This window comes from Arachis duranensis, chromosome 6, assembly GCF_000817695.3.
Source record: "Arachis duranensis cultivar V14167 chromosome 6, aradu.V14167.gnm2.J7QH, whole genome shotgun sequence".
NCBI classification, from domain to species: domain Eukaryota; kingdom Viridiplantae; phylum Streptophyta; class Magnoliopsida; order Fabales; family Fabaceae; genus Arachis; species Arachis duranensis.
Genome location: NC_029777.3, coordinates 104,580,463 through 104,593,390, shown reverse-complemented (window position 1 = coordinate 104,593,390; position 12,928 = coordinate 104,580,463). Strand labels below are relative to the sequence as shown.

Here is a 12,928-nt window from a genome sequence, read left to right as displayed (position 1 = left end):
ATATATATATATAATTTAATACTCAAAGCTCAAATTTAATGAAAATAAAATAGAATTATCGTATCCTCACCTTACCCAAGCTTCACATAAGCAAGAGTGAACGTTTCTCTCAAGCTAATTGGATCCTAAAACATCAGAAATCAAAGAAATTCAATATTCCCACTTAAAATTCGAAAATTGGGGGAAGATGAAGCTGAGAGTGATTAAATAAGTTACCTATGAAATTGTTCCGATAGAAATGTAGAGCTCGACGCGGTGGACGCGTGGCCGCAAACGGTGCGGCAATCGGAGCTCGGACGGAGAAGTTACGGCGAATTGAAATTTGCCGCAAGGGTTTCGGCGTTGCTTTCTCTCCCTGGAGCTTTCATGTCGCTGAAGCCAAAATGGAGAAGAAAGGAACGTGGGCTCATTTAAAGTGTGGGTCCGGTTGGACCGACAGCCCGGTTTGGGCCCGGTTCAACCGGTTCGGTCCGTTCGGTCCAATTTTGGACCGTTTTCTTTGAAATTGGTGTCAAAATTCTCGTTTCGATGAGCTCTATCCTAATTTAATATAATATTCACATTTTTAATCCTCTTTATTAAAAACTAATTTATTAACTAATTTAACCGGGGTTTACAAAAGACCTATTTACAACCTATTAGTTTCTTACCTGGAGGTAAAAGAATGATCACCCAAGTGTTATTTGTATTCAAGGCTTCCATCTCAGCTAAAATGTCATCTCTCCAACAAGATTCGGTCACATCTTCTTCACAATATTTTGGCTCAATGGATGATGCAATGTTCACGGACAAAGTTCTATGTGTAGTTGAAAGATTGTGATATGATAAATGATTAGAAATTGAATACTTACAATTAGTTGTGGTTGCTGTCTCTTTAGAAGTTTGCATGTAATACAAATTCTCTAGATGAACTGGTTTCCTTTTTATTCTTTCGAATCTCCTAAGGTGTTGTTGTGTGATTTGTTGTGAGTGATCATAATGAGATAATGTTATGCTATTGTTATTATGTGATGATGCTGCATGTGATTGAATTTGAGGGCTGAAAGAAATTGTGGCATGTGATTGTATTTTTGTGAGTCAAGTCTAATGATGTCAAATGAGATGCTGCAACTTTATTTTCTTTAAAAGAAAAGATGTTCTGATAAAAAATAATGTCTCTAGATACTATCAATTTATTATTGGTGATGTCAAACAATAAAAAAATTTTTGTACCTTCTTTAAAATAAAAAATACAACTTTTTTACTCTAGCATCTAATTTAGTCCAATGTGCTGACAGTGTAAAAATGTATGCAAGACATCTATATATTTTAAATTTTTCAAAATTTGTAGTTTTGTGATAAAGGATCTTAGAGGGGTTCTTGTTGGCTGGTAAATTGTTGGGAATTTGGTTGACAATTTGAGTGTCATATTTTGCTGCCAAATCCTAATAGCAATGTGGAACACAAGACTCACACAAGATTGCTCTGGTGACTTAAAGCAAATGCTAACGCTTTCTTTCGACAATCCCGTTTTGTTGAGAAATTTCAAAACATGAGAATTAATATATAATTTCCTTTGATTTGTAAAATTCATGCATTTGAAATTCTTTATTATTGTTAGATCTGATGCATTTAACTTTCTTTTTAAATTGAGTATGAACAAAAATTACAAATTGTTGAATTAAAACTACTGCATCAGATTTTAAATTTATTGGAAAAATCTATGTATACCTACTATGATCATCTACTATTGTTAAAAAATATTTGTTTTCTTTTGTAGAAGTAACATTGATGGGACTCAAATATCTACATGAATGACTTCAAAGTAAAATTGAATTTTAGAAAAACTGTAAGAAAAAAGTTTCTTTTATGCTTAGACAAATGACATGAATTGTAAGAAAGAGTAGCAGCATCTTTATTAAATTTAAACTTAAAAGTTGTTGGATACAATTGTTGCATGGAATGCAATTTATTAAATGAAATATGACCTAGTTTAATATACCAAAGTTTTTTATCAGTGTGGTGTGTGACTGGTGAAGCTGCTGTTGTGAGTTGCATAGCTATGTGATCAGTCAATTTCTTAGTATTTGTTTTTATTGCATCTAAATCCTCAGTAAGTTCAGCTGCTTTAATTATCTTCATTGTATGGTAGTCTTATATCTCACAACCAAATTTGTTAAAAGTAAATTGACAATCAATTGATTCTGTTAATTTCGAGACTGAAATCAGATTTAATGCAAAAGGTGGAATGTAAAAAATATGAGATACAATGTGTTAGAAATTGACTATGCCAGAAATTGAAATTGTGACAATGTTTTTGTTTGTGAGCCCAATTCTAATAGGATTGATTGTTTGGTGTGAATAAAATGCAGCAAAAATATGTATAACATAGACAATAGCTTCTGTATCAATAATCCAAAAGTCATTATTCTGTGATAAAACGATGGACATGATTGCTGAATTACTTTCATCGGATGACTTAGGGTCTGTGACAGTAGAAATGTTGTTCACATTGTGAAAAGTGGTGGCTCCATGATTTTATAGCAATGTCAGAGCTTGCTTTTGTTCTTGTGTAAATGAGGTTTGGGAGACACTACCTTTTTTTTTTGTAGATATCAATAGTGTCATGGCCTTTCTTATCAATTATCTCAGCAGTGATGTTGTTAATGTTATGGGTTGTCTTGGCTTTGAGTTGTGGAGGGAGGCCATTCTTTTTGTAGCAATTGTCCACCAAATAGCTCTCTACGCCACAAAATGAACATTGCCTAGGAGTGTTTCTTTCTCTATGACTTTTGCCTCTGCTACCTCTACCATCTCTTTCACAACCTTTGTCTCTAAAAAAAGTGTGACTATTTTCTAACTCATCAGGTCAAGGCCATATATTATTGCTTTATTTATTAAAGATCTGCTGTTAACTAAAAGCATCTCCAATAAAATATTTTTAGAGTATCAACTATTTTCAAACAGTTAATAATTAATATTTAATAATCTGCAAATAGTTGTATCGTGTTACAGTTACAGCCTTTGCATTTATATTGGAACTGTCTAATAAAAGAAAGGACAATGTCACTAGTTTTAACCACACAATATATCTATATCGAATCTGTATAAAGTGAATCTTTATACTAGTGTGTTCCAATACTAAACTATACAAATGAAAGATTCTCTATCCAATCTCTCTTTATATTTATTCTTTTTTTAAACAAAGAATCTTTTTATTTATTTCGACACTAACACAGATATGGAACACGATACGATATAGAATATGATATAATACAGAACATGTTGACACACAAATTTTAAAATCTTATAAGATATAAGAATACATATATATATAAAATATAAAATATTTTTTAGATATATCGTAATAATATTTTAATATTTCATTGATATTAAAATATCAATTAATTTTTTAATTATTTTTAATATCTTTTTTAATTGAGTGAATTGTTAAATTAGTTCTGAAAAAATTATTCATTCTCGAAATTTGTCTTTGAAAAATTTTTTCTAATCAAATTCGTCTTTCAAAGATTTTAAGTTAGTCATTTTAGTCCTTCCGTTGCTAGTAACGTTAAAATTTGTTGATGTGACATGTTAAGTAACACCACAACACACACCTACTAGTCTTAATTGGCGGCTAACATAATAAATTTATGAAATTATAACAAATCAATCCTAAATTGTGAGATTCCAATGCCTCAAATTTTTTCTTTAATTAAGTTTTGATTGATCTAATTCTATAAACTTATCATGCTAAAAGTCAATTAAGATTCATGTGTGTGTTATAACATTACTTAATGTGCAATATTAACAAATTTTTATACCATCAACAAAAAATTATAAAAAGACTAATGCAATTAATTTAAAATATTTGAAAGACGAATTTAATTAAAAAAAATTGGAAACTAATTTAAAAAATAAGTAATTTTTTAGAGACGAATTTGACTTTTTATCCTATTTTAATTATATAAAATATTTAAAATATTTTTTATTTTAATAAATAATATTTACTATTTCTAAATTTATTTTAAAAATATAAATTAAAAATAAGATTGAACATACTAACACGTAATAATATTTAAATATGTGTAAACATGTCTAAAATTTTTTTATTTTTTATTAAGACATTATTAAAAATAGACAAATATTAATAAACATCGTGTTCAAAATATATCCGATACATAAATACCACCATTCAAACAAATATGATATCCGTACTTTACATTTATCTCATGGGATATAAGACCATTAGTCAAAGGTCTAACTCCTAATTTGTCATTATTTTTGTTTGATTAGCAAGAGGGCCTAAAAACAAAACACTTCACACTAAAGCATTTACTCTTCTCTTATGATCTCCAATTGCCGAGGAAAAGGGGAGGAGTCTGGAAGCACTGTAATCCCACAGAAATCTGCCTCTCGGAAAACGTGTTTGAAGGAAATAGATATTAATCTACCACCCACCTCCTTGATTGCATAGAAACTCATTACATATTTTACATTGCATTTGTCTATATTCCATCGTTTTCTAACACTCTCTTTGTGCTTATAACAAGAAAAAACAAGAATTGGTGAGGTTAGATTTTGATTTAGAATTATGTGTAGCAGACTATTTTCTTCATAATTTATGAAATTGTCGTGTAGTTGAACCAGTAAACATTAGAATGTTGCTTTTAGCTTATTTACTCCTTCACATTTCTGAATTCTGATGATTAATCTCTGCATATGTACTCTTACAGTTTTTTATTCTAACTTTGAGGACATGGATGACTTCAACTATTCACTTTCTGAAGTGAAAAGCAAGTACAGAGTATGTTTAAAATGTAGTGGTCCTCATATGCACATAAGGTGTTTGATAATACGAAAACAATCTTAAACTTTAAACTTTGTTGCTTGCTTCAGGATGCTACCCTTTTACCGAAGTGGAAAGCATTTCAGACAGTCATATTTAATGAACTGGTGAAGAAGTTAATAATGTCGCTTTCTTATTTCTGATTATAGTTTGGTTGGATTTTAAAATCGGGGTATACTTTGTATAAATTCTGCAGTTAAAATTACGTTCATGTAAATTTTAATTACCTTTTCCTCTTTGTTCTGTTCTGTTCTGTGCTTCAATAATTTCCAGGATGATGGTTTGCACGACTCAAGTAAGATTGCTGCCTTTGATTTTGATGGAACTCTCGCAAAAACTGCTGTGAATATGTAAATCTTCTTCCGAAATATGATGTAAATTGATGGCAATATTGGTTTGAACGGGAAATGCTATTGCAAAATGTTAGTGCTTCTGGTTATATATTGCTGGCATAGCTATATTAGTGCTTCTAGTTATTATTATTTATTGTCATTTTCATGTGCATGAGCTTCATTTTTTTGTTGATTTTTGTGCCTATTTTTTACTTCCAGAGTGGGTCCAAATGCTTGGTCACTCATGTATTCTTCAATTCCTGATAAACTACAGAGCTTATATCATGATGGCTACAAGCTGGTGTGTCCTTCTAACCTATAAAAGCTAGCTGAGATCTATTTTGGAAATTTGCCTCTAATTTTTTACCTGTTATTCTGTATTTTGTTCATTCAAATCTTTATTTAGTCCCAAGACCAAGCTGGTCAAGTAATGGACAGGTTTGTCGAATAAACTACCAAAATGATATTGGATTGATTCTGGCCCCAATAAAAGGGACCCTGAGAAAACCGAAACGGAAACCTCCCATCAAAGATAGTAAACGTTTATTTTTGGGGAGCTTTTCAATCATGTAATTTTTCCTAGATCTTTTTGTTTGTGTTAAACTCTTTCGGGTAGTTTACTCCAAGTTCGAGTCTTGGGGACAAAAAAAATTCGCACTATGAAGCCAACATTTCTCAAGTTACACTAGTCGAATTCATAGTTTATCAAGCTAAATTAGTTTAATTCCTAGTAATAGGGTCTGGGAATTAGTGACTAAGAGCCAAAAGAAACTTTTGCTGTATAGTATTGATACTAGAAGGAATCTTATATGGTAGTTTATGTAGATGCAATCAATTCATTGGTTAACGTTACTGTCTTCTACTACATATAGGTAATTTTTACCAATGAATGCAATATTGAGCGCTGGAAGAACAAGAGACAGGTAGCTGTGGACTCAAAAATTGGACGGCTGAATAGTTTTATTGAGACGGTGAAGGTCCCTATGCAGGTGAGGCTAAGAAATGTAGAAAGTTTATGTTCTCTTCTTGCTAACCATTCAGTTTATTTCGTCATTTGAAAATTGTTGTATTGTTTCTTTTTTCATTCTTTCAGTGATCTCTTCGTAATTTTGAACAGTTATCACTTATCAGATCTAGTATTCTTATCTATTAATGACATGTTGGGAACCAAGCTGCACAATGGTTTTCTCCAGCTATGGAAATTTAGGGCAATGGACAATGATGAATGATCCTTGGAGAGTTGCTATTGGTATTCGTTATGCAACAAAATTTTAAAAGAGGAAAAATGAAAATAACCTTGGTTGCCTATTTGTTTTGAAATTATTAAGGGGAAAAAAATACAAAGATCATGAAGGATAATTAATATAGTATTATATATATTGCAGGTTTTCATAGCTTGTGGTTTACCTAGTAAAGCTAATATAACGGATGCTGATCCTTTTCGCAAGCCTAACCCAGGGATGTGGCGACTTATGGAGAAGCACTTCAACTCTGGCATTGCCATTGACGTGGATGAGTTACTTTTCATACCATTCAGTTCTTCAATCGATGCTTATTTTTTCCACTAGTTTATAATAGCTATGTTTAGTTGCTCTTGGCACTTATCTATGAAGGAATGCAAAATTTAAACATAATCATTTCTGTGTTGTAGATCTTTTTATGTTGGTGATGCAGCTGGGAGAGAATCAGATCACAGTGATGCTGATATTAAATTTGCAGAGGTAGTTAAAACAACTTCGCCAATGTTTTGTATGCATATTAAAATAAAGCACTGCGTGATTGGATCATGTGATGTATTATTGCATGATAGGCCTAGTTATGCATATATTCAACACGTAAAATTTTTTTTTATGTATTTTATTTGAATATATAGTATTATGTCTGAGTTAAACTCCAAATAGTTAACATATTGTATCATTTCTATTATTATAGCAATATGAATCTTAAAAAGCATTTGCATAATCTAAAAGTGTATTTAATGGACTAAATTCCCATTTTGGTCTTTGAGATTCACGTGATCACCCATTTTGGTCCTTGAAATTCAAAATTATTTATACTGGTCCTCCATATTCAAGTCCGGGCACCAATGTGGTCCCTTGACTCTTTCCGGCGATGACTAGACAAACTGAATGCTGAGATAGCACCCTTCCTGTCACGTTGGATGATGAGTAAACGACGTCGTTTACCCTTGGCATCCAAACAAGTCAGAAATGTCGTCGCTTTTTATATGAACGGAGAAGCAACGATAGAGACCTAAAATAAAATATTTTTCTTCTTCTCTACCTCCGCTATTCTTTATTTCTGACTTGTTTGGACACCAAAGATAAACAACGTCGTTTACTCATCATCAAGCGTGACAGAGAGGGTGCCATCTCAACATTCTGTTTGCCTAGTCATTGCTGGAAAGAGTCGAGTGACCATATTGGTATCCGGACTTGAATATGGAGGACTAATATAGGTAATTTTGAATTTTGGGGACCAAATTGAGTAATTGCGTGAATCTCGATGACCAAAATGGATATTTAGTCGTATTTAATGCGCATTCTAAAAAACTTGTTTTTGTACACATTTTAACTATAGGTTGTAGTGGATAAAAATGTCCTTATTTCATATATTAAAAATATTAGAATAAATTTATCATACGATAATACATAATAAGAGATCATTTACATTATGTTGTGTAATATATTTCTGATTATTCTGTTTTAATGGATGATGCAGGCGAATGGTTTGAAGTTTTATGTCCCTGAAGAGTTCTTTGACACTTAAGGGTCTCATCATTTGAAAGAGTTATTCTTAATAACTTTTGCTTCTAAAGCAAGTTGAAGTAATTTTACTTTGTATGCTATCACTGCATTTTAACTACACGTTTAATGGGATTGCTGAAAAGTTTAAGGTTGTTTTGCAAGAGCAATAGAAAAGATTATGTTTCTTGAACAAATTAACCCCAATTTATGGGAAAGATGGAGCGAATAAGATAAAATTATGCACTAATAAATGCAAAATGCTATGTGTGTGGATATTTGTGAATCGTCCCGCGATACATCTAAGACTTTTTAGCAGCTTTAGTTGGTCTAAATTCAACTAAAACTAGTTTCATTAGTGAGTCTAACTCTCCGTTAACGTAAACGTTTGTATCTCTCGTTTCTCTCGTTTTTTTATTGTTGTTAGCTTGTTATTGTCTGTATTTTTTTTTTCTCCTCTTTTTAGTGATTTTCCTGTATATGTATTTTTTTTTAGTTGTTTAATTTTTTCATTCTTTTTTTCTTTTTTTTTTAAGAATAAAAAATTAACGTCAAAATTTTTTAACTGTGTCATAAAAAATTTTTTAATTTTGATACAAAAATTCGTAACTATAACACAGGTTCTTGTTTAAGAGGGTGAAAAACGATTATAACAATATGCATGCTAAAAGAGATAAGATAAGTCAAGTTAGTAGGTTAGTAAATACTAAAAAGTAATGCGAAGTGTTATGTAATTTACTTTCTTGCTTATTGATATTCTGATCGCAATGTGGAGGCCAAGCATCGTGGTAGAAGTGTGCCCAGTGAAATAGAGGAAATCTGTGTAACAATGTTGAAGAGTGATCACAATCATAAACCCAAAAGTTAGCAGAAACAAATTAGAGTAAATAATTAAATTAAATCCTTAAACCGTATACGTAATTTAAATTGGTGTATCAAATTTTAATTGAACTAGTGTATTTTTTGTGTCCGGTATAGAGTAATACATAAAATTATATAAATTTTTTTTATTAAAATTTAAATAAAAAATATCTATTGTAATTATTATTATAAATATTTTATAATTTAAAAATATTAAAAATAATTAATATTTGTTTTAATTAATTTAGATTGGTTGAATGGCTATCTCATTTGTCCGTTTAAGCAATTATTTGAAATTTGAATCTCGTTTAGTTAGCGATAGACCTTTAATAAATAGAGCATCAATATGTGGTGGATTAGTCATCGACTTGCCGAGTTAAAAAATCCGTAGAAAAAAAATTGTATTTGTCTTTAGAATAAAATAATTTTTCATTAATAGCAATACTTATGGATTTTTGTTTTTGTTGAAATTTATTTCGGATAATTTTATTTGTTGATATCATATTCATTTTTAAAGTCAAAACAATATGATCAACATTGTAACTTGTTAAAATTTCACATCTTATGAAATAATTTTTAAATTTTCAAATTCATAAACTTATGTCATTACAAAAGTTATTAGATTAATTAATATTTCTTGATAACATGGTGTACCGAAACACCATCGTTGAGTATTAGTTAGTGTAAAATGAAATCAATAACAATTTTTGTTATTTAATATATAATTTATTCTATTGAAAAATAAATTAATATTTCCTAAACTTATAAATACATTTTCTTCTAATTTCTTACACCATTTTATTTGACCATATTTACCATTAAAAATAGCAAATGACCATACTATCCTACAATATATATGATATACAAAATAATTTCTTATCTTAAAATAAATTATGGTTAGTGAGATAAAATTTAAAATATATTTTTAATTTTCTTACTCAAATTTAATTTTAAATTTAGAATTGATTAACAACTCATCTCTTTTTAATTTCAATAAAAAAAATTGGTTAGATGCAAAATATTCAACATTTAATAATTTCAATCATTTAAATTTTAATTACCAAAAATTGGGGTTATAGAGGACGCACAAAATAACAACGTTGCTCCTAATGATATTGAGATTGACAAATAATCGATAATATATATTTATATATATTAGTACATAAATAATAATATCTAATGTATAATTTATTTAATTTTTAGACAAGACTAATATATAATTTATGGAGGGTTAATTTATTGTCCAAAATTTGTTTTATAAACATTATAATATGTGAAAATAGTAACCTTATTTTTTATTATTTAAGAAATTATCCATAATTTTTTTATTATATAATTAACTTAATTAATAACCTTTATTATTGTTTTTATACTAAAAAAAATATCAATTAATACTATTTACATTTTTTTTACTACTAATAAATAAATAAGTATTTACACTATTATACTTCTTATATTAGATTATGACTTAAGTTATTTATTTTGTATATTAAATAATATTTTGTATGTTAAATTTATCAAATATTAAGATGAAAAAATTGTTCAATAAATTATACAAATAGTCATTACAGAAAAAAAAATTATATATCATATATAATAATCCTTGATATATATAGTGTCATGTATATATTAAGATTATCTATTTTAATTATGTGAATGATTATTGTTATTTTCACTTTTTTGTTACATTAGAAAATAATATTTAAGAATAAAAAAAAGAGATAATCTTAATATATACATTTAATATAAAAGAAATTATACATAAAAAAAATTATACATAAAAAAAAAAGAAGAAAAGAAGAGTTGGAATAGCAAGAGGCCAAGAGCTACAAAAATCATGATTTTTATAATTTTGTGTGGCCATCTATATATAATAGACTAGACAATTATGATTATCTAACAAAATTAATTTGTATTTATTGCACTCAACTTGAATAAGTAAGAAATTATCTTATTTTAATTTAGTTTTTAATTCACATGATTTGAATTTAGTTCGATATATATGATTTGATTTGATTTGATTTAATTATTAGTTAAAAATATCTTAGTTATCTATTTTATTCATAAATTTATTATTTTAATGACTAATAAATTAATCAAATTAATTAATTAGTACACACAATAAATTTGGTTTAATAAATTAAAAAATACTAAATAAAATATTAAAATAAATAAATTAGGAAATATTACTAAATTAAATTGATATAAATTATAATAAATTATATGATATTTAAATATCTAATCAAATCAATTAGTTGATATAGTTAGTTTATCATAATAATTTGTATTTAATGAGTTAAAAAAAATAAATCAAAAAATATTTTTAAAAGCATGCTATATCAGTTCTATTATTAAATGTAAAAATATGATTTTTATATAATAGAATAGATAGATAGATAGATAAGTATATGGGATTGTATTTTTAATGTTTGTAGTAAGTGTTAATTTTAGTTTTAGTTTTTTTTTTCTTACGTGGTCTCAATTTTATCCGTTTTAGAATAGTTTCTGATATCTAATTATATGCTATAGCAGTAATAACTTAGCTCTATGCAACTCAATAAAAAAAATTTGATATTGGGAGAGAGTGTGTGAGAATTCTAAAAAAATGGTAGTTTTTCGGTTTTTTCCTAAAATATTGGAGAGTAATTTTTGGAAAGTCAAAATGGCAGGGGTGATTTGTGTTTTTACAAAAATAAAAAAGATAATTGTCGGGAGCTATTTTTGTGTTTTTTAAAATAAAAAATTATAAAAGTGTAATTGTCGAAGGCAATTTGTGTTTTTTCAAAAAATAAAAAATGTAATTGTTCGGAGGATTTGTGTTTTTTTAAAAAATAAAAAATAAAAACAGTACAATTGCCGGAGGCGTTTTGTATATTTTTTCAAAAAAAAAAAAGGTAATCGCTATTCTGCTTTTTCATATTTTAGCACTTTATCTTTTTTGGTTTTTTTTGGCACAATAAAAATTTAATTACAAAATTTAAAATTGAATAGAAACTAAATTATAAAATGTTAAACATAAGAATTTAATTATAATGTTTATAAAATTATAGAATTGGGAGAGTAATTTAACCAAAAAAATTTAAGGCAATATAGTAAGACAACTTTAATTTTATGTTTCATAGCTTACACAACATATACATGATATCTCATCTTTTCTAATATTTTTTTATATTATATATTCTCACATGCAAAAAACATTCACAACCCACATAAAATACTAATCAAAACAAAACTTATGAAAAAGTCTTTTAAGTTGAGACAACCCAAGACTCACACCCCTTGATCAATTCTCCTTCCTCCCACACTCTTCTATCCATGAAAGTATATCTATCATATTTATCTTCTCATATATAATTTATAACATATTCATATGACATCAAAAATTCAAAATACATTCAAATTAAAATTATTGTGCATAATGTAAGCTTTGGCTTTGTCTATAATCCTTCTATACCTAACATGAAATAATTCCTTGCCAAGGAGCTAAAAACTTTGTGCATGGTTGGGCGCCAGTATTTTGTTAAAAAAAGATCTTTTTTCAATGAAAAAAGATCTTTTTTTATTTTTTAACGTGTTTGGCAAATTTCTAGTAGTAAAAATAAAAGTACTAGTAAAATAAAAAAAAGATCTTTTTTGAGAAGCTGTAATTTACATATTTTTTTAAAAGATCTTTTTTCCTTAAAAAAAAGATGTTTTTCATGTAATAAATAAACAAAAAAGTACTTTTATATTGTTATACCCAAACATAATTGATAGATAAAACGACCTTTTTACATGAGATATTCAAACATAAAATTACTTTTACTTCTCTATAAGATCTTTTAAAAAAAGATAACTCGAAAAAAGATCTTTTCTTAGAAACTCACCCAAACAAGCCCTTTGTATGGTATGGCATAGTAAAGAAATCTTGTGACAAAACTTATTATACAAAGATAGTGCCGCCAACAATAATTTAACATATCACTATTATTTTTTTTTTAGAAACTATGAATGTACTATGAGATCTCAGTTAAAACTTTTAAAACATAAAACTTGGTATACAGAAACGGTCGCACTTATAGGAAAACAGTGTAGATCTTGACGGCTCAGATATTTTTAGAAAAATTAATAATAACAAATTATTAAATATATAAAATTATTATATATTATATAGTTTTATTTTC

At 27.8% G+C, this 12,928-nt stretch overlaps 1 protein-coding gene and 1 long non-coding RNA gene across 4 annotated transcripts in view; one reads left to right on the top strand and one right to left on the bottom strand.

Moving 5' to 3' along the window:
* Window positions 1-368, bottom strand: part of LOC107495296 (uncharacterized) — a 1,951-nt gene extending 1,583 nt beyond the window's left edge. Inside the window, exons 1-2 of the long non-coding RNA XR_002364365.2 lie at window positions 217-368; window positions 71-125 (exon numbers count right to left, since the gene is read on the bottom strand). This is a non-coding gene — a long non-coding RNA (uncharacterized LOC107495296). The remainder of the gene's footprint in view (window positions 1-70; window positions 126-216) is intronic.
* A 3,911-nt stretch (window positions 369-4,279) lies between these two features.
* On the top strand, window positions 4,280-8,125 carry LOC107495293 (polynucleotide 3'-phosphatase ZDP). Of its 3 annotated transcripts, none has more exons than XM_016116403.3 (9): window positions 4,280-4,547; window positions 4,716-4,786; window positions 4,879-4,935; window positions 5,102-5,178; window positions 5,380-5,461; window positions 6,033-6,149; window positions 6,546-6,676; window positions 6,812-6,881; window positions 7,882-8,125. In XM_016116403.3, exons 2-9 carry the CDS (start codon window positions 4,739-4,741, stop codon window positions 7,927-7,929), a joined length of 630 nt encoding a protein of 209 aa, XP_015971889.1. In that variant the 5' UTR covers window positions 4,280-4,547; window positions 4,716-4,738; the 3' UTR covers window positions 7,930-8,125. The 3 variants fall into 3 exon arrangements, with proteins under 3 accessions (XP_015971889.1, XP_015971888.1, XP_015971887.1); XM_016116402.3 differs by having other exon boundaries at window positions 4,280-4,552; XM_016116401.3 differs by lacking the exon at window positions 4,280-4,547 and having other exon boundaries at window positions 4,571-4,786.
* Window positions 8,126-12,928: the final 4,803 nt, after the last annotated feature.

What these genes read in the sequence shown, in the direction of transcription:
- LOC107495293 (XM_016116401.3), top strand. Translation starts at nt 4,685, where the DNA reads ATGATTAATCTCTGCATATGTACTCTTACAGTTTTTTATTCTAACTTT. An exon ending in ATCATGATGGCTACAAGCTG is followed by an intron (nt 5,462 to 6,032) that starts GTGTGTCCTTCT and finishes TACTACATATAG; the next exon opens with GTAATTTTTACCAATGAATG. An exon ending in CTGATATTAAATTTGCAGAG is followed by an intron (nt 6,882 to 7,881) that starts GTAGTTAAAACA and finishes TGGATGATGCAG; the next exon opens with GCGAATGGTTTGAAGTTTTA.